At 36.3% G+C, this 20,312-nt stretch overlaps 2 protein-coding genes, 1 long non-coding RNA gene and 1 other non-coding gene across 15 annotated transcripts; all 4 read left to right on the top strand.

The window, feature by feature from the left end:
• The first annotated feature begins 543 nt into the window (after positions 1 to 543).
• On the top strand, positions 544 to 11,162 carry LOC140832303 (protein phosphatase 2C and cyclic nucleotide-binding/kinase domain-containing protein-like). 5 transcript variants are annotated; one of them, XM_073196229.1, is made up of 16 exons: positions 546 to 703; positions 1,117 to 2,252; positions 2,774 to 2,905; positions 3,022 to 3,249; positions 3,339 to 3,464; positions 4,224 to 4,286; positions 4,463 to 4,545; positions 5,030 to 5,261; positions 7,049 to 7,359; positions 7,534 to 7,621; positions 7,698 to 7,764; positions 7,971 to 8,248; positions 8,341 to 8,406; positions 8,524 to 8,654; positions 10,401 to 10,554; positions 10,634 to 11,162. In XM_073196229.1, exons 2-16 carry the CDS (start codon positions 1,218 to 1,220, stop codon positions 10,877 to 10,879), a joined length of 3,240 nt encoding a protein of 1,079 aa, XP_073052330.1. In that variant the 5' UTR covers positions 546 to 703; positions 1,117 to 1,217; the 3' UTR covers positions 10,880 to 11,162. The 5 variants fall into 5 exon arrangements, with proteins under 5 accessions (XP_073052334.1, XP_073052330.1, XP_073052331.1 ...); XM_073196230.1 differs by having other exon boundaries at positions 547 to 703; positions 1,135 to 2,252; XM_073196232.1 differs by having other exon boundaries at positions 564 to 781; positions 1,135 to 2,252.
• A 409-nt stretch (positions 11,163 to 11,571) lies between these two features.
• LOC140832305 (uncharacterized) lies at positions 11,572 to 14,558 on the top strand. The gene is made up of 5 exons (XR_012118099.1): positions 11,572 to 11,873; positions 12,141 to 12,362; positions 12,695 to 12,825; positions 13,488 to 13,687; positions 14,069 to 14,558. It is a non-coding gene; the product is annotated as an uncharacterized lncRNA (long non-coding RNA).
• LOC140833252 (U6 spliceosomal RNA) lies at positions 11,590 to 11,692 on the top strand. The gene has a single exon (XR_012118382.1). It is a non-coding gene; the product is annotated as a U6 spliceosomal RNA (small nuclear RNA).
• Positions 14,559 to 15,215: 657 nt separating the features above from the next.
• Positions 15,216 to 20,052, top strand: LOC140832306 (uncharacterized). 8 transcript variants are annotated; one of them, XM_073196240.1, is made up of 11 exons: positions 15,356 to 15,582; positions 15,779 to 15,904; positions 16,492 to 16,609; positions 16,804 to 16,960; positions 17,083 to 17,350; positions 17,562 to 17,666; positions 17,757 to 17,885; positions 18,406 to 18,455; positions 18,558 to 18,655; positions 18,792 to 19,076; positions 19,384 to 20,052. In XM_073196240.1, the coding sequence occupies exons 4-11, from the start codon at positions 16,891 to 16,893 to the stop codon at positions 19,870 to 19,872; spliced, it is 1,494 nt and encodes a 497-aa protein (XP_073052341.1). In that variant the 5' UTR covers positions 15,356 to 15,582; positions 15,779 to 15,904; positions 16,492 to 16,609; positions 16,804 to 16,890; the 3' UTR covers positions 19,873 to 20,052. The 8 variants fall into 8 exon arrangements, with proteins under 8 accessions (XP_073052335.1, XP_073052341.1, XP_073052340.1 ...); XM_073196242.1 differs by having other exon boundaries at positions 15,363 to 15,582; positions 15,838 to 15,904; XM_073196234.1 differs by lacking the exon at positions 16,492 to 16,609 and having other exon boundaries at positions 15,216 to 15,356; positions 15,443 to 15,904.
• Positions 20,053 to 20,312: the final 260 nt, after the last annotated feature.

A 20,312-nucleotide genomic window follows, 5' to 3' on the forward strand; every position in this document is an offset into this window, starting at 1 on the left:
TTTAGAAATAAAAAATGCTTTGCTGACTTTTTTTTTTCAAAGAGAAAAACTTTATAAAAGATGATTGGAACTTTTTATATCAATTTTTGAAATAAATTAAGTTTAACCAAAATATCTGAAAGTCATATACAGATCATAAAAAAAATTACTATATTGTTTTAAATCTTAATAAAAATAATATTTTCCTATAATCATTTATATAATAAGTAAAAGAGTGAGTCTCATGTCCGTGAGACGAGTAATCCTATCCATATTCACAATAAAGAGTAATACTTTAAACACAAAAAATTATATTTTTTTATGAATGACTTAAATAAGAGAATCGTCTCACAAATTCGATCTGTAAGATCGTCTCACAAAAATTTTTGGTTAAGTAAAAATAATGATAAAATTAAGAGATTTTGCCATGATTGAGTAACTGGACAGCTAAGCAGCTAACAAAGGGTTTGTGCTGTGTACGGTCCAATCGTTCATACCGGTGGGTCCTGCTTTATCCCCAGCAACCAAATAACGGCGGCGCGTGCAGAATTAAGCGCGTGGTTACTATCCTCCACCCAACGCAAAAAGGGGAGAGAAAAAGTCATCAACCTTTCCTTCCACACATGCACATCGAACATTTATTACTCCATTTTCATGACAAACTACTCCTTGCTGCTGCCTCTATCCTACGCTGCGATTTACTCTCATCTTCCCAGCTTTTGAAGTATGTACCGGGTTCACTTTAGTTACCGCCCACATCTATTTTTCAAGTTTCACCTAGGGGAGTGTATTAAGTATATCGGTAACGTGTTTTGCTGTCGGATGAGTTTTGTTTGTCTCCTAGCGTATTTTTTGTTTTACTTTTGTGGTGTTCATGAGTGTTATCTTTTATCGCGAAGCTTCTTGTTCGAACTCCAGATCAAAAATTCTGATGAAACTATGCATATGTTAGCAAGGCAAGAATGCGAGTTTTTTTTTAGTTTGGAACTATTCTTTTTGTGGAGTTCTTACTTTCGTTTATATAAAGGCAAGAATTGTTCGTGGGTGAGGCTTTGTTTTGATTCTCTTCCAATCGAAAAATTGGGCAGGGAGTTAAAATTTTGGTTTACTGTTTTGATGCGCTTTTTTTTATTCCAGATTGTGTTTCTGTGGCAGCGATACAGTGCTTAAGAAACCTGATGAACGGAATTTTGTGGAAATTCAGCTACTGGGTTATTCTTGTTTAGTTGTTTTGAGAGATGGGTTGTGTCTATTCTAAGTCATGTATTGGTGAGTTATGTTCTCCTGGAAATGATAAGGCGAATGAAAGTGGAGATGTGAAAACAGCAACTGAGATTGCTGTGTTTTCACCTACTTATTCAGATAGCCAGGAAACGGAGACCAGAGATAAGTTGCGTCAGTTAGGTTCGACCAGGGACCATGAAGCCCATATTACAAGGCTATCCAGAGTGTCAGCTCAGTTCTTACCTCCCGAGGGATCACGCACTGTGAAAGTTCCATCGTGTGACTATGAATTACGGTGCTCGTTTCTATCTCAGAGAGGTTACTACCCTGATGCCCTTGATAAGGCCAACCAAGACAGTTTTTGCATTCATACACCATTTGGGACTAGCCCAGATGATCATTTCTTCGGAGTGTTTGACGGCCATGGTGAATTTGGAGCTCAATGCTCACAGTTTGTGAAGCAGAAGTTGTGTGAAAATTTGCTTAGGAATAGTAGGTTTCACATGGATGCGGTTGAAGCTTGTCATGCTGCATTCTTGACAACAAATTCGCAGCTGCATGCTGACATGCTTGATGATAGCATGAGTGGAACAACTGCAGTTACCGTGCTAGTTCGTGGCAGGAAACTTTATGTTGCAAATACAGGTGACTCAAGGGCAATCATAGGTGAGAAACGGGGGAAGGATATTGTAGCTGTTGACCTTTCCATCGATCAAACACCTTTTCGACCCGACGAACTAGAACGGGTGAAACTCTGTGGTGCTAGAGTTCTCACATTGGATCAGATTGAAGGACTCAAAAATCCAGATGTTCAGTGTTGGGAAACTGAAGAAGGCGATGATGGTGATCCTCCTAGATTATGGGTGCAAAATGGAATGTACCCGGGTACAGCTTTTACCAGAAGTATTGGTGATTCTATAGCTGAGGAAATAGGCGTCGTTGCAAACCCAGAAATTGTTGTTATGGAGTTGACATCAAATCATCCTTTCTTTGTGATTGCCAGTGATGGTGTCTTTGAGTTTCTTTCAAGCCAATCTGTAGTGGACATGGTAAAATTCTCCCTAGTATTTGTACAGTAGCAATCCTTGAATTAAATATCGCAACGAGTGTAAAAAATGTGGATAAAAGGTAAATGCTTTGAACTTTATTTGCTGATGTTATTTAAAGAAATCCACCACAATAATTTTATTTGTTTCTGCAAATATTGAGTCACCTTTGAATCAGCCTATCAGGTTGCATTCAGATTATATGCTGCTGAAAGTTACTTGAAATTTAGAAACATGTCCAGTTATGGATTAATAAAATAGATGAAGTGGTGTTGTGGTGAAAACTAACTGAATTTTATGCTCTGGTATTATCAAGATTCCTTTTCTTTTGGTTTGTTTAATGGAAAATGGTAAGAAAAAGATCTACCTAAGCTCGTTGCATTTTAGTAAATCCATTTTCAGGGCATGTTGTTCCTCGGTTGTTTATCATTAGTTTTTTTTACCTTTTTTTCAGAACAATAAATTATGGTGATCTTAATTTAAGTTCCTATTTGAAATGTCTTATAATGATGGTTCTTTACCAGGTTGCAAAGTACAAGGACCCTCGTGATGCTTGTGCTGAAATTGTTGCCGAGTCATATCGTCTTTGGCTACAATATGAAACTCGTACTGATGACATTACCGTGATAGTGGTGCATGTAAATGGGTTGGATGATGTAAGGAATTTAATTAATTTTTCCTGCACGCTTGATTGTTGATTTATATGCTCTGATGTCCCTTCTATCTTATTTTCTCAAACACTCAGAACAGATAATTTCATCATTATATGCAGGATGCATTTGGCCAACCAACAAAGTTTGATGCCTTTTTGAGACCCCCTGTACCTCAAGTGGTTGAGGTCACGGGATCTGAGTCTCCATCTCTTATGAATTGGGGATCAAAAAATCGTGCAAGGAATGATATATCCCGTGCACGACTTCGTGCTATTGAAAGTTCTCTAGGAAACGGGCAGTTGTGGGCTCCTTCATCCCCAACTCACAGAAAGACTTGGGAAGAAGAAGTAATGCGAAGACCATTTTTCATTCTCAGAACAATTTTCACTTTCAAAATCTCAAAATTACTTACTAAGCACACTTCATCATGTGATAGGCTCACATTGAACGGGCCTTGCATGATCATTTTCTTTTCAGAAAACTTACAAGCTCTCAGTGTCATGTTTTGTTGGACTGTATGCAAAGAGTTGAGGTTAAGGCAGGAGAGATTGTGGTTAAGCAGGTAGTTTTTTTTCACAGGTGGCATGTTTATGGTCTCTTGTTCATTTTTTCTAAACTGTTTCAGATGTAACTGGATGCCTGTTGGACTAGTGTATTCTGAATAGTGTCTTACTTGGAGTCTAAGCAAAACAAGCTATTGAGATAATTTACTTGATTTATGTGAAAGATGAAAACTTAAACCCAACCATAAGTTACATTCAAGCGAGTCATGTCTCAGCATTATCATGAGCAAGATGTGAACCACAAATTGTCACCGTTGAATAAATACTCAAAAACAGATTTCATTCAATGCTATAATCAAGTAAACTCTGAGCCTGGCCAATGAAGATGCATTTGTCATAAAGCAAAACTCACTATCAAACTTATTATTTTATTTGAGCTATGTAATATATTTTTGCGAAATTATTCAGTTGTACATGGTTAGAGAAATCTCTTAATGATAGTTCTCTACTTGTTTAGCCGGAGCAGGCCTTGGTTTTCTTGTGTATAAAATAATTATTATCTTGAAATGTTGTAAACTTGCCAATGAATGGCGGTATGAGGCATTTATACTCCTGTGTTGACCATTATCTAAGATAAACTAATGGCGAAAGGACATCTTTTCTCATGGTATATTGGTTTCCTGGCTTTGTTTGTACTTGTTGAATGGGTTTTAGTAGGTATCTGCTCTGTCCATCTCATGTGTCTGTTTATTTGATGATTTTTAAGAATTTAGAATTCCCGTGCTGCTATCATGTTAAGTTAGTATTTGTATTTTCAGGGTGGAGAAGGTGATTGCTTCTATGTTGTTGGCAGTGGAGAATTTGAGGTGTTTGCAATTCAGGTGATTCTTTGCTATTTTTCTGCAGACTAATTACAGATCTCACAGATTTTGGGAAAGAAAATCTTCTGTGTTCTTCTGTAAACATCTCAATAGAAATAGCCTTTCAATTGAAACAATGAGAGTTATGGTGATTTATAGTTTTTTAACAAGTCTCTTATTTTCAATGTGTGTACCAGGAAGAGAAAAATGGAGAAGTTCCTAGGGTGCTACAACGCTATACTGCAGAAAAATTATCTTCTTTTGGAGAGCTGGCATTGATGTGAGGATCTATTTTTTCTGTCGCCTTGCTGTGTAGTCTAAACAATGTTCTCTTTGTGCAGTAAATCTTGTGCTGGGATCTAACTTTGAAAAAATGAATCATGACATTGATACAATATTGTTTTATATGTCCCTTATCTTGATTGTGGGCATTGTAGCATCTTACATCCTACCTATTATTATCATTTTCCGTTACATGTGGGGTCAGTTTGCGGAATTGAGTTTCGATTCAGGTTTTTTTTTTAAATAAAAATAAAAATAATACAAGGTTAACGTTAGATGTAAAGTGGAAAAGCTTCTTTTGTTTGGACATGACTTGAGAATTAGACTTACTTTGGGAAACGAGATTTAAAGGGAAAGGCTTCAAAAGGAATGGAGGAGATAGTTTCTCTTTTGTTTATATTGGCTCTTATCTATGGATATATAATCCTGAGACATATAACTACACAAGTGTTAACGTGGTAGCTACTTCATTTCACCACCAGGTCCAACAAGCCCCTCCAAGCTTCTGTTCGGTCGGTGACCGATGGTACTCTCTGGGCACTTAAAAGAGAAGATTTTAGAGGAATTCTTATGTCAGAGTTTACTAATTTATCCTCATTGAAGTTACTGCGATCAATAGATCTGCTTTCAAGGTTGACTATCTTACAGCTAAGTCGTATTGCAGATTCACTTTTAGAAGTGTCTTTCACTGATGGGCAGACAATAATTGATAAGGTATGCTTCTATTCTGGATCTGTTCAAGCTTCTTTTTTTTTTTGATTGAAAACTAAATATATTATGATAATTTAGGTTACATGATTTGTGCGGATAAGAAATCCGCAGCGCATTACAAGTCTCCAACTTAAACCAGCACTATATGACAGCATCATTCTACCGTTAAGATTACAAAAACCCATGACATGGACACATATTTCCAGCCCCTAAGTAACGCCGAGATCCCTAGATGACGATACTCTTTCAAATTTGTTGCCCAAGCTGCAATTCTGAATTTCAATTTGTCCCATACTTGATCGACTGAGTCCGCAACATCATCAAATATTCTTTTGTTCCTTTCCAACCACAGTGACCAAAGTACATAATGAATTATCAAGCGCAAGAATTTGCCAAGCTTTTTGTGTAAGTGAGGCACGAATTCTGAAGAGAAAAGATCTCTTGCTTGCCTCGAAGCGACCCATTGAAAGCCCATCTCTTGTAAAACTCTGGACCATATACCCGTAGCAAATGAGCAATGCAACAACAAATGATCCTGATTCTCTTCATCATTTCGGCATAAGCAACACCACCGTGGGCTCAAAAAACAATTCTTCACCTTTTTTACACTGAGTCGGACGTAGGAACCTTCCCCAATGCCACGATCCACGAGAAAATCTTAATCTTTTGTGGGACTTGTATTTTCCAGATATTATTAAAACAACTAAATGCATGGGAATCGGAAAGAGAGAAGAACGAATTATAAAAAGAACTAACAGAAAACAACCCTGAAGGATCTCCCAACCATGCTCTATAATCCTCAATACCCATGTGCAATCTGACCCTCTGTAGGACACCCAACAAAATTGTAAAATCCCCAAACTCACCCTGCGTAAGATCTCTTCTAAATCTCACGTCCCAAATGATAGAACAATCCCACCCCCCGCCCGAAGTTGACAACTTCTATGAAATGACTGATAGGTTTATTCACCGAAACAAAAATGCGAAACAAAGAAGGAAATCTGAATCTAAACGAGACATCACCCTCCCAAATATCCTCCCAAAAACGAACGAGATTACCCTGCTTAGGCACTACCCTGACAAGTTGATGGAAAGCCTGGTAGGACCGAGAAATGAACTTCCAAGGACTTCTGAATGTCACTTTATCCGCCAACCCCAAATCCCATCCATCAACCGAGAAATGAACTTCCAAGGACTTCTGAACTTCCAAGGACTTCATGTACTCCATAAATGCTTTTGATGATCTTCTTCCACATCGACCCCCTTTCCACCGACCCTCTCCACCACCATTTCCCAAGCAATGCCTTATTTCTGAGACATATATCCCCCAATCCTAAACCACCTTTATCCTTTGGTTTACACACTTGTTTCCATCCTACCACATGGTAGTGTTTATCCCCAATATCTCCATCCCACAAAAAATCCCTCATCATTTTCTCCATCATTGTTGCCACCTTAGTTGGAACCTTGAAAGTGACGATAAGGCATGCACAAACACTTTAATCAAATGAGCCGTCCGCCCCACGATAAAACTCTTCCAGTTGCCATTCTTGGACGTTTGAAGACAGTTCCCAGATTCAGTGGATACCTCCCAAAGGTCCCCGAGATATTTTAATAGGCCAACTCTTTTTACGCACCCAAAAGATATCGCCAACTCTCTAACTTCCTCATCCTCGCAATTCAATCCCAGCACCACCCTCTTCCCAAAATTAATTTTCAACCCAGAAATTCTGCCAAACAGATTGATTATGTTGATTGTCTGTCTCATTCACTTTTGCATGTAAATGCAGAATGCGGGCCCCATGGGTTTATACATTATACAGAATGGAGTCGTAAAAATTTCCTTTGATATGGATTCGGTTAAAGGTGTGAATGCTCCAAGTTTGAAGCCTGACGTTGAGAATTTGGACGATGATATGTCTAGTAAGAGCATTTCTTTGGAGAAGACCGAAGGGGGCTATTTTGGGGAATGGATACTTCTGGGAGAACACCTATCTTCCTTCAATGTCATTGCTGTGGGCAATGTGGTATGCTCCATTTTAACAAAGGAGAACTTTGATTCAGTTGTAGGCCCTCTGCCGAAGCTTTCACAGGCTGATAAGTACGCCTTTTTGCTTGTCATTTAAGTGGCAGAATTTTCAATTACAATGTTCTGCTTTATGCTAATGAAATATATCCCAAACCATATGTGCTGCCTTTTCACTTTCTAACATTCATTTATGTATTCTTGACAACAAGTGTATTTTCCTGTTAACCTCCTGTTAACTTTGATTAGGTCAAAGGCATATTCAACCTATCTGTCTTCTGAATCTATAAGAGATTTGGATACTTCAGATATGAAGAAGATCCAGATCATAGATCTAGTAAGCACCAAATATCTCGATAGATTTCTTTGGTGTTACTGTCAATGTATAAAGTAATTAAATTCTACTTCTCCAGGAATGGAAAACATGCTTATATTCCACGGACGTCAGCGAGATTGGTCTTGTGCGTGTTAAGGACTCAGGTTTGTTTTCCCCATTACTTCATGAAAGTTAATTTTGCACTATTCTTTCTACGGTATTGGACAGCATCACAAGGGGAAAAAGCTTTTCATTCATCTGCCATTGCAAGTTGCAACTTTACATTACCTTTTTCTTTTGCATAATCTTAACAGGGTGAAAAGTATTTTTCATTATTTGTTGCTCCTAAAATGTCGTCTTTTCATTGCAGAAAAATTGCTTAGCTTGAAAAGGTTTTCAAAGCAGAAGGTTAAACAACTTGGAAAAGAAGGACTTGTTCTGAAGGAGAAGAACATATTGAAGTTCATGAGCCATTCCCCTTTCGTACCTCGAGTTTTATGCACTGTTGCTGACCAAACACATGCTGCAATACTTCTAGATACTTGTATTGCTTGCTCTATGACCTCAGTAATTCACAATGGGTTGAATGAAAATTCTGCACAGTTCTGTGCTGCTTCAATTGTAATTGCTTTAGAAGTTTTACACGAGGTTCGTACTTTAAGAGATTGCTTAAATTTCTTTGGTGCCAACCTTTTTTTTTTTCAAAAACATAATTGGGTGTTTTTGTATCTATAATTCAGAATGGGTTTCTTTATAGAGGCGTGTCCCCTGAAGTTCTAGCATTTGATCAGACAGGATATATACAGGTCCGATAATCATTTTTATTTCTCCATCAGTAATATTTTTATTTGTGATCTAATGGACTCAAATTCTGAAATCAGTTGATCTATCCTCACATTAATGAATTTCCTTTATCACTGCAGTTAGTCGACTTCAGATTTAGTAAGCAGTTATCTAGTGATCCTAGTGAAAAAACACACACTATATGTGGTATGGCAGACTCTTTGGCTCCTGAAATAATTCAAGGGAAAGGGCATGCTTTTCCAGTTGACTGGTACGTTGCTTGCCTTTATGTTTTAAATTACAGAGATCAGGTGTTGACAGCTAAGGTCCTTTTCAAGTATCACACTAGAAAATAATTAGAATTTTAGAACACAGAAGGAAAGTGCTTCATAGCACATGCCTGAGCATTTGTTATTTGTATCTTGAAATAAAATTAACTGCATAAAACACTTTTGAAACTCAATCAAAGGATAGTTCAATGTATTTTTACGAAAGAAAATGTGAAACTACACTTCCATCTGCAACTGTGTATATAACAAGAATGCTATTAGAGGCTTTTATTTACATGGCCTTTGAGGTTGAAATGTTTTTGAGCATGCTTGTAATGGTGTTCGACTATTCTCGAGCTTTGATTAGGAACTGTTGGTGATAGCCAAAAAGATTAGGGGATGTCTATTTATGTTTCTAGTATTTTTGGAAAATGATAAATGTATTTTTGAAGAAGAATTTAAATAGACAAAATGTCAATTTTAGTCTTGTATGTTTTGGTGTGTGATATTTTTAGTCTTGTACGATTTGAATTAATTATAGGTTTATAACTATGTCTTTTTGATCAATTTTAGTGTTTATCGTAAAAATCATGTAAATAAATGGCTAATTTCATCTTTAAAATTTCTAATTACGTTGTTAATAATACATGTATATCGCGAGAAATTTTTTTAACCAAATACTTACGGAAATTTAAAAATAATATTGGTCATTTAATTATATGAGAAATGACTAAAACTGTTCAAAAGACATAATTACATGACTATAATTGATTCAATAAGCAACAAGACTAAAAATTTCACACACGAATACATACATGACTAAAATTGATATTTTCCCTTTGGGTATATTTTGTTCGTGTTTCTAGGAAATAACATTTCCATGGAACACGAACGAACATTGCCTAAAGCTTTTTGAACGATGCTCAGCGTCTTAAATAGAGATAGGAATATAACCCCAGGCCTTGTTTATACAACATTAGTGACTGGAAATGGGGCCGTTGATTATGGACATGGTTTTTAACTGGTTAACAGAAATGGAAACCGAACCTTCTCATATGCCTTGGTGTTGTCAAGCTTTAGCTTCGTGTTGCCTGTTTGGCCTCTCTTATAATTTTAGTCCACTGTCCCAAATCTGATCTTACCAGAAGTATGCTAATGTGTGCCCACGTTCCAAAACTACTGCAACTTCTATTCATCAAATAAATTCATCAATGTAGTCTTTATTTTTTATATGGATAAGACACTGCCATTTAATTTAATCTTCTAAAACTGGTATTACCCCAATTTTGGCTTCCAATTCTAACGCAAACCACATTTAGGGTATTCGTTTTCCTGCCCCTTATACATGTCCTATTTTGGACACGCTTCTCCAAAAAGAATTTTGCTTGAGTTGAAATATATACCTCTGTACCCTCTTTTACCTCGGTAACTGAAGGGACATGTTTCTCAACAATATCACAAGAATAGTAATATAAATTCTGTTTTGACACTCATTTAAGATTTCGTAATTTGCGTCCATTATTTACTGCTTCGTTTGCTGAGTGATACTTGTGTGATATGACTTTCTGAAGATTGTTGCTCAAGGAATGGTTAGATGTAGTGGGGTTAATCTTACTCATCATATGATAAAATGGGGAAAATTCCTAATAATTACCAGCTCGCAGCCTTGTATTCGTCTGGTACTTTGCATTTTCTTGGCCGTAGGAAATCGGTTCTCATATTTTGCTTTAATCGTTCGTTTTGTGCAGGTGGGCATTGGGAGCTTTGATCTTCTTCATGCTCCAAGGTGAAATGCCTTTTGGATCTTGGAGAGAAAGCGAAATCACATTCGCTAGAATAGTAAAAGGGCAGCTAACTCTTCCACAAAGTTTCAGCCTTGAAGCCATTGATCTCATAACCAAGGTTAATTTATCAAACTAATTCTCACTCAACACATAAGAATCACACAATCAAAGAAAATCTAACACTTCTTAGCATTCAGTTACTTGAAGTAGATGAGCATAAACGACTCGGAAGCCAGGGCATCGAATCCATCAAAACTCATCCATGGTTTAAAGACACCGATTGGATAGGAATAAGAGAACGAACTATCCAAGCACCACATGACATTGTCTCCCGTATAAATCAGTTCTTGGAGAGTCACCCCGAGGATATGTTAATGTCGTTCCATTCCCCATGTCGAGAGTCGGATCAACTCAACACCCCAGAGTGGCTTGAAGATTGGTAGAAGATCTGTTCACTTGTTCCTTTAGTTCAACTCCTTATTTAAAATCGAGGTATTGGGACCAAATTTACCATTGGTATAGCAAATTTACGAGTTGGTGATCTTAAATTGTTTGTTCATCTATACTAAAACTGCAGTATTATGTACATGATTCAAGTGTAAATTTAGCTGATTCTTGCTGTTCCTTGGTAATCTTTTCTATATCTCCAAGCTTGAGTTTTGTAATTGCCGAGAACGAGCAAATTTATTGGGTTTTTCTTTTATTTCAGTATTGGAATTGTGAGAATTATTTTTAGTAAATTGAGGGTGTAATCTCGGGACATGATTTGAAATATATAGATTTTGATTATAGTTTTATTGTTTATATTGAAACAATATATCAAATTTTAATTCGTATTTTGCTCGTTTAAAAAATAAATCATAATTAACAAAAAGATGCTAACAAAAGATTTTGTTCATGGGTCAAAATGTAGGGAGTTTTTGGTAATTTCGTTTCGTAGTTAAAATTTCCTTAAATTAGCTTTTACGAGTAACTGGCAGGTACCTCGTACCTGTTATTCAGAGTCAATTTACTCAATTGGACTGGAATAAGCTGGGACACAATATGGGCTTATACACATTGGCCCAAATAAAACTAATCCGATCTGTATCCCACATTTACAGAAAACAACTTAATGTTAGCTTTATATACTGTTTACTCTAACCCATCATTCGTCCCTTCGGGGACATCCGATAAAATTGGAACGATACAGAGAAGATTAGCATGGCCCCTGCGCAAGGATGACACGCATAAATCGAGAAATGGTCCAAATTTTTTTTCCTTCCCCTGTGATTTTGCCCTAATTTCATATACGATACGATTGCTTTATTTCTTTGTTCAGATATGGTTTGGAATTTCAGTTTCTTTCTGATTTTTGCTTCAGCCCTTTGAAAAATTCAGCAATGAAGTCATCGCAGGGTTACTTTGATGTTGAATCTTCATACTGGAAACCAATATGTATGACTCTTTTTTTTTCCCGTGTCTTTGATTGTGCTCGTTAAACAGGATTCCAGTAATACGTGTTATTTCTCAATTTGCTTGACCAAGGCAAGTTTTTGATAGAAACTCATGGAGGATCGTATTTTTCATTAGCCTTTTCAATTTTGCAATGCTGCTAATAAAAAAAAACAGGGGTGGGTTACTTTGATGTTGAATCTTCATACAGTGGAAACCAATATGTATGACTCTTTTTTTTTCCGCGTCTTTGATTGTGTCTTTAAACAGGATTCCAGTAATACGTGTTATTTCTCAATTTGCTTGACCAAGGCAAGTTTTTGATAGAAAAACTCATGGAGGATCGTATTTTTCATTAGCCTTTTCAATTTTGCAATGCTGGTAATAACAAAAATACAGGGGTCCAAAACAAATTCTGGCCCCTCTAAGACTTGCATAATTCCTCGAAGCAAGATGAGAAAAGAGGATTGTTTCATTTCGAAGGTTCCACAAGTGAGTGCATTATTGCCTCAATCTTGTATTGTTTCTCTTTAAAGCTTGTGTTGTGGAAAGACATATTTCTTAGCATAACGCAGTGTGATTCTTGTGTTCACCTAGTTCATAGAACATAAGAAGGCTTATTTTGCAATCTAAATATTGGACTACTGCATTCTTATTCGAAACAGTTTTTCATTTGCATCTCATTATTAATATACTAAAGTTGATTATCATAGGTGTCTTCCCATGCAACCGGTTTGTGGAAAGCATGACGGCCAGTTTTAAGATTGAAATTTACCTCCCTGCAAAGTTATACTGACACTAATGTCTTCATTTATTCACTGCAGTTAGTCGACTTCAGATTCGATTACAAGTTATCTAGCAATTCTAGCGAAAGAAAATACGCTATACTGGTATGGAAGACTCTTTGGCTCCTGGAATAACTTTGGCGAAAGGGATAAGGTTTTCCAGCTGACTGGTACATTACTTGCCTTTGGGTTTTAGTTACAGATATGAGGAAGGTTGGCAAAGTGTCTTTTCAAGCATGACAGAAGATAATTTCAAACGTTGTTCCTTTGGGGTCAGTCGATAAAATTGTAACAATACAGACACGCATAAATTGAGACGGTGTTTTGGACTAATTTCAAACGTTGTAGTTTTATTTCTTTGTTCAAATGTGGTCTGAAATCATAGAGCGCCTGTAAATTTTTAGTTCCTCTCTGATTTTTTGCTTCAGCAATAAAAATTCAGTATTGAAGTTAAAGTAGAGCGACTTCGAATTTGAATCTTGATACACAGCTAATGTGGTTAAAAAGCCTCAGACGAAAAGATCTATTTATTAACATCATTATCACAAGAGCTTCTAATTCATGGCAACTTCTACAGTTTGATATTATAAGTGTATTCGATGATTTTTAGTTCTTTATCTAGGTTCTTTTTAAAAATTTAACATTTATTTAGTAATGGTTTTTTGAACTTATTATCCAAACTAATTTACTGATCTTGGAGTACTTGAAGCATTGGACTCGAAGCGTTCATTTTATGTACTGAAAGTTAACTACCAACTTATGTGAAGGTCCCTCTTCCAGATTATCGATTTGTAGGAAGTTTTTGAAGTAAAGATCACGCTTTTTAACACAGGAATTCAATAACCAATAGGGGTTCTTGATAGAAAACTCACGGTGGGTCATATTTTTTAAGGGCCTTTTTCAAGTTGGTGATGCAGCTGAAATATGATACCAGTATCCAAGACAAATTAGGCCCACAAAAGTTAAATATCATATGTGCTCGAATCGACACGAGAGAAAGAGGATCGTTTGATTTTGAATTGAAAGTCACAAGTGAGTTTGTTGGTCTTTTCAGATTTCTTCTCGCTGATGATGATGATTGTATGTTCCCCTCGCACATCTTACGTTTGAGTTCAGGATTTTGAAGTTGTGTTGTGTTGTATTGTCATTGATTAGTGTTAATCTCCATGAATCAAACATCGAAGATGAAACAGAATGAGAGAATAAAAAAATACATGAGCTGTCATTAACTAATTTGTAACAAAGTAACAGAGCATCTGTTAAGCAGATGTAAAAAATAGTTAATTGCTTATGTTAAATTTCATTTTCTCTTTCATAAATTTGCTTCTCTATAATACCAATGCTTCATCTTTTTCCTTACTCATCTGATTTACTACTCACCATTTAATTCATGGAGTTTGGTGACTTTCGAAGTTCCGATTGTCATGTATATGGATTCTTGGCCTTCCCTTTTGAGCTGAAACTGACCATTTTGAAGATGTCACACTCTCCTCTCCTGGGGTAGAGCTTTTGTTGGTTATAGTGCTGCTTATTAACAAGAATGGGTTCTGGGGGATTATTCAATTACCAACATCCAATTCTCATCCTGGTTTTTTCAATCGTGCCCAAAAAACTCAGTTCTCCAAGCTCATTGCACGAGTATCACTCCGCACGCCATCAAGTCGGTTCCTTGTTTGAAATTTTGGTTTGCTCTGGACCATTTCTGCCGGTCTTCGTACTATCCATTGGGTTTGAATGTAATATCATGAGCTGGTGCCATCAGGTCCGGGCTATGTTAAAAACAAAATCAAACTTCATTTATACTACTTGATTTTAAAGTGTGAGTTATGTGATTAGATAGGATTAACGAATTGGTCCTCGCTTGAGATTTCAGAAGATTTAGATTTCTTTATAGAAAATATAAACATCGAACTAGATTATGATTTAATTTTGGAAATAAGAAGTTTGAGTCAAAATTCAAAATCGAAACAGGAATCGTGTTGATTCCTTCATGCAAGAGCTGTAATGTTGTCAAATCATACTGACAAAAACTTGTGTGAGACGGTTTCACGAGTCTATTTGTGAGACAGATATCTTATTTGGATCATCCATGAAAAAATATTATTTTTTATGCTAAGAGTATTACTTTTTATTTTAAATATTGGTAGGGTTGACCCGTCTCACGTATTAAGATCCGTGAAACAGTCTCACATAAGACCTACTCAATCATAATAGAAATTACAACCAAGGATGCCTCAATGCTAGAATCGTCATCGTACTCCAGCTAAGGCGATATGGCAAGTGAATATATTATTTATTGAATTATTATGTTCTTGATTTTAAATTATTATATTTTTGGTTTGATAAATTTAATTTTGAGATAAACTAATAAATTATAATTTTATTATTTTTAATATATAATAAATGTAAATAAAAATTTATCAATATTGTAATTTTATGTTAAAAGTGAATTGATATGAGATAAATAATAAATAATTAAATTATTATGTAATAAATAACCAAACATAATCATTGGTCGACGCTCCGATCTTTTTCATTCAAACGGATAAATCTAATTGACCCCTACAATCCGGGCGTGGGTCCCAGCTTTCCACCCCTCTGATGCTGACTATCGTAGCATTCATCACCATGCAAACACGTGTGCTCTAAATATCTCAATCTCCGGGATCTGTTAACTCGAATTTGCTCAACACGATTACAGGTTTCTGGGCTTAATTGTCCCTCGTTTTCGCTTTTTAAATTTAAATTTTTATTTACAGGTACTGCATCTTTTGCTGTATCGTGCAGGTGGCGGTCAAAGATGGTGAAAGTAGGAACCCATTTAGCTTGGGACTCAAGATTCAATTTTTGGAGGGATTTCTAAGATGTTCCATACGTAGAATTTTGATCTTGAATCTGAAATGACTACAAGTGGGCCAGTGTAGCAGGTTTTGGGAAAAGATGATTATTTATTTTTCTCCATTACCCGGTCGCTTGCCATCCTTGAATTCAATTCGGTTGATGGTGAAGACATAAATATGAATTAATATTTCTTGGACACATCTTTTCTTTTTGACCTTTAATTATAAAATATCATTTCTTGGATAAAGTTACATTATTTATTGATAGTGGCCGGGTTTGTAGGTTATCCATACTGCTTTCATTGTGTATATATTTGTCCTTTGGTTATGGTTCTTAAACAGAGAGCCGATAGAGACCCTGCTGATTTAGGCAGTTAATTCATTGTCAGTGCAGTTTCCAGGCTTCTTCGTAAGTACTCTAGCTGAAGACCTCAGTTTTGCAAATCTTTTTTTCCCTCCTGCGTCAATCTGGTTACGTTGCTTGTCGTTTATAGCAATTTTGTCAAATATCTTGACCACTAAGTTTTTGTTGTTGGAAGAATGTTTTATGGAATCATATGCTGTAGATTCTTGTTCGATATTGATAGTCAACAACTTATGCAGTAATGAATCAGAATTTTATCATTGCGTCGATGCTTCATCTACAAATCTTGTGGACTCGTATCTTTTGAGTTCCTTTGGCCCTTCAAGAGATCTTTGGAGTTCCTTATTACATAGCTTCAAGGGATTGTGTTTTTACTTGAGATTTTAGTATTCCTATGTTCTTCTGGAAGTACCTTAGCCAGGAATTTATTTGTTGGATTTTAGTTGTTTTGGTTCGTTACACACGGTTACAAATTTGGGCACTTATATTCTGTTTATTATCTTTCTGTGAAACAGTAAAATTGATATTTTACAGAGATACGTAGTGAGAATTAAGCTCGGAGGGGATATTGTGTAGTGACAGATCATAATGTATCATTGTTCACGCATTTATCATATTGCCTCTGGTTGTAGAGTCGAAAGGGTTCCGTTCCACACACGAGTATAAACCTTCGTATCACCCTTTGAATCTTGATGAGTTGCTGCTACTCATAAGGAATCTCATCATCCTATTTTGAGACAAAATCTTCACGTATCTAGAGTTTGTAGCTTGATCTCAATCATCGCAATTGGTCCCCCATTTCATTCTGAAAGATTTTACAGCTTTCCTGGATTAATTTAACATCTTTTTTCACTGTATAATGAACCAGTCTTTATATTATGTCTTTGATTTTTGAATTCTTTTCTTATATTTCTGCACGTGCTAATTTGGAACTTCGATCTCAGGTTGTACATAGGTTCACTTGTTCGGCCTCTCTGTGGTGCTGTGACGAGCAATATATTTCGGCATTTGATCTTTATTCCATTCTGACAATGGAGGACATCTTTGCCCGCCTCTTATACCTAACCTCCTATATAAACCAAGCATTAATTCAATTTATTGGTGAGGTTTTGCTTTTGCGTTCTCTCCTCTCCCCTTGTATCTGTAAAATGTTTTTGTTCCTGCAGAAGACATGTACCTAGTAGAATGGTGTCTATTTATCTTTTCAAACTATGTCATTGCAGAAGATATAATGTCAAGAGACGTGAGTAGATGGTTTGAAGATTCAGAGGTCATTTCTCATGGTCAGCACCTGATATCTACTGTTTCCAGTGATGCCAAATGTTCTTTTCTGGATCGTGCCTCTTGTTCAATGGATTGTAACTCTACCACAAGAGTTGGATTCCATGAAAGGGGCGACTCGGTGCCGGAGGATCGGCCATCCATAAATTCAAGATTGCAAATTGTAAATACCAGCAGCAGTTATGGGGGTGTCCGCTTCATATTTAAAGGGTAAACTTGTTTCCTTCCGGTTTCTTTCGAGGTTTGGCAGTATACGTGTTGCAGCTACTGTTAAATTAGTGATTTATATACAAGTAGTTAATTAATAATCATAATATACAATATAGAATTAATGCCAAATCTATATACAAAAATATATCTTATTATTTCCATGATTAATTTTTCATGGTCACTCTTCTTAAACTATGACTTGTTTCTTTAGGTTGATTCTCCCTATTTATTTTTTTGAATGCGCTTGGAGGTTAGCAGTGGAATCTTGGAGATTTTTCTGTAACCATATGAGACAAATGCAAGTTCGTGCCAATGGGTATAAGAATATGGCTTGTTTTCAAAAGCATTCTTACATAGATAGGTGCATTTTTAATAGCATAATTTGAGTTTTTATTGCGTCTTCTAGCATTATATCTCGAGTGCTTAAAACTTTACGTGGATCATCTGATGATATTGGGTGGTTGCAATGTACTCCCGGCATGGCTCCTGTGGAGGATGGTTCAGTTAGATTCCAGGAACTTCTACAAGGCATTAGGTATCGAGTTTGCAATTTCTTGCAAGTTTGAAACATTTATTATTTAGAGAAATATTATCACCATGTCAAGTCCCTAGGCAAGTTATCATCATTATTCAAATCCTAGGTAAGTTACTGTCACTATCTTTCCCTTCCTTTGGCCCCCGATTATTTGTATCTGTTCATGTTGCCATTCATAGAGTTCTTATCATATTTTAGAGTAATTATGTGTTTATTTGAACCACCTATGGTGAGTAGAACTAATAGTCAATATATTGCTAGAAGATCCTAAGGACTAAAATCTTTCTCAATGAATCAAAGCATTTTCTTTGAGGATTTGGAGAATAAGGGTGAAGAAACAAACTTAGAGATGTCCCGGAATGTATAATCCAAGAAGACTGATGAAAGCACATTATCCACTGTAGAGATCTGAAAAATACTTTAGCTTCTTAGTTTTAACAATGAAATTACACATTTTAGCCATCTTTTGCAATTTGAATTTCTATGTTCCTTTAACGTGCTTTCCTAATGTCCTTTGTAGGAGCGGGCTGCACAAACTACCCGATTCTTTTGTTTACCTGCTGATTCCAGGTTCAACAAGTTTCTTTGGCTTTGCATGGCGAGTTTTTTTTATATGCAATGCGGTGTTTTTATCATTTTCTGATACATCATCTTCTGTGTATATTTGTTTAGGTCTCTTCAGCAATCACGGTCCTTTATATTTTGTCAGCACCAAAAGGTTTTTCTCAAAGATGGGTCTAGCTTGTCACATTGCTAAGATTCACAGTGAAGTATGAATTTCATTATTTCATAATTTCCAAAACTAACCTGTTTTAGCAATATTTTTTTTCTTTGCATACGTTTCTTAGTATTGATGAACTAGATGGTTACATTTTCTCTAAAATTTTGATGCCCTGTGATATGAAGGCATCGGTTGAACATAATGCGTGGGAATTAAAGCAGTATATAGAGGAGCTATACTGGGGGTCGGGTAAACGGGTGTTATTGCTTGGCCACAGCAAGGGTGGAGTTGATGCTGCAGCCGCGTTATCTATATATTCGCGAGAATTGAGAAATAAAGTCGCAGGTTTGGCACTAGTGCAGAGTCCTTATGGTGGAACACCTATAGCGTCTGATATTCTTCGTGAAGGCCAGATCGCTGACGTGGAAACCCGGAGGATCATGGAGTTTTTGATATGCAAATTGATTAAGGTAACGTATCACCCCATTCCCATTATTGTAAGTCATAAAGCTGGTGTATCCATCAAGAAATAAGGTTTGTTATTTCAAAAGTTCTTGCAGTATGAACTTGAGGCATCGTTTTGTATGATGTTGAACTCAAATAAAATATCATGCGATTAGATTTGATTCTGTTATAATATCATATTTTTAAATGATATTTATTCTTGTGATATATCTGTAGAAAGTTTTTGTACCATTACATTATTTACCGCTTGAGATATCAATATTTGTTTTTTTGAACCAATTATATACCTGAAGTGACATTTTCCATGTCAAGGGTGATATTCGGGCCTTGGAGGATCTTACGTACGAAAAGCGAAAAGAATTCATCAGAAACCATAAACTTCCCAATAACATTCCTCTCATTTCCTTCCACTCTGAGGCAAGTGTAGCACCGGGCGTCATTGCGACCATGTCACACATTGCCCACGCAGAACTCCCCTGGTTTCCTCGATTTGGGACGGAGGATGCAGAAAATGCAGCCATAGCAGCACGAAGAGTGCCTGTAATAGTCCCTGTCTCTGCTGCCATGGCTCTTTGTGCCCTCCATCTACAACTAAGATACGGGGAGAAGAGCGATGGACTTGTAACGTGTCGAGATGCTGAAGTTCCCGGTTCAGTGGTTGTAAAACCAAGTCGTAAGTTCGACCATTCTTGGATGGTGTACTCTTCATGGACGAAGGATCCCATTGAGCCGGATTCTTGTGAAATGTGTGAAGCTCTGTTGACTATGTTAGTTGAACTTGGAACGAAGATTCAGAATTGAAGGTTAACCAGTACTGTCTGAAAATATTTGTGATTGATTACGTAGGTTTCTGGGATTCTTTTGTTTGTGTTTTGCGAACTGCAGAAATCTCAAGTTGAACCGAGACAATATTTGTTTGGAAAAAAGAAGCTGAAATGAATGTCTTAATTACAAAGTATCATATCTGTCATTTTATTATTATCTAAGTCAGAGGATAGTTTTGGATATTTTTAGGAGGATTAAATCTCGCCTTGAACTCAAAACCATCGAATGGAAGCCATGGATAAAATTGACCCAACTGGATAATTTGTCTCGTCTAAGGTGTTGGTCATTTTTTGTGGTGAACGATCTTTATTACATATTATTATTATTATTATTATTCTCTCACATATGTTAATCTATGTTATATCGGATGTGTTTATCTTCTTCTTTTAATATCACATTTTTATAAAAGTTAATAT

Source organism: Primulina eburnea, chromosome 5, assembly GCF_022965805.1.
Source record: "Primulina eburnea isolate SZY01 chromosome 5, ASM2296580v1, whole genome shotgun sequence".
Taxonomy (NCBI): domain Eukaryota; kingdom Viridiplantae; phylum Streptophyta; class Magnoliopsida; order Lamiales; family Gesneriaceae; genus Primulina; species Primulina eburnea.

Bases quoted from the DNA above. Each gene is read 5' to 3' on its own strand.
- LOC140832303 (XM_073196229.1), top strand. From the start codon at position 1,218: ATGGGTTGTGTCTATTCTAAGTCATGTATTGGTGAGTTATGTTCTCCT. The intron at 4,546-5,029 runs GTGAGGATCTAT...TTTCACCACCAG, and splicing joins TTTGGAGAGCTGGCATTGAT to GTCCAACAAGCCCCTCCAAG. The intron at 7,622-7,697 runs GTAAGCACCAAA...CTACTTCTCCAG, and splicing joins AGATCCAGATCATAGATCTA to GAATGGAAAACATGCTTATA.
- LOC140832306 (XM_073196234.1), top strand. From the start codon at position 16,891: ATGGAGGACATCTTTGCCCGCCTCTTATACCTAACCTCCTATATAAAC. The intron at 17,351-17,561 runs GTAAACTTGTTT...TTGTTTCTTTAG, and splicing joins GTCCGCTTCATATTTAAAGG to GTTGATTCTCCCTATTTATT. The intron at 17,667-17,756 runs GTATAAGAATAT...TGCGTCTTCTAG, and splicing joins ATGCAAGTTCGTGCCAATGG to CATTATATCTCGAGTGCTTA.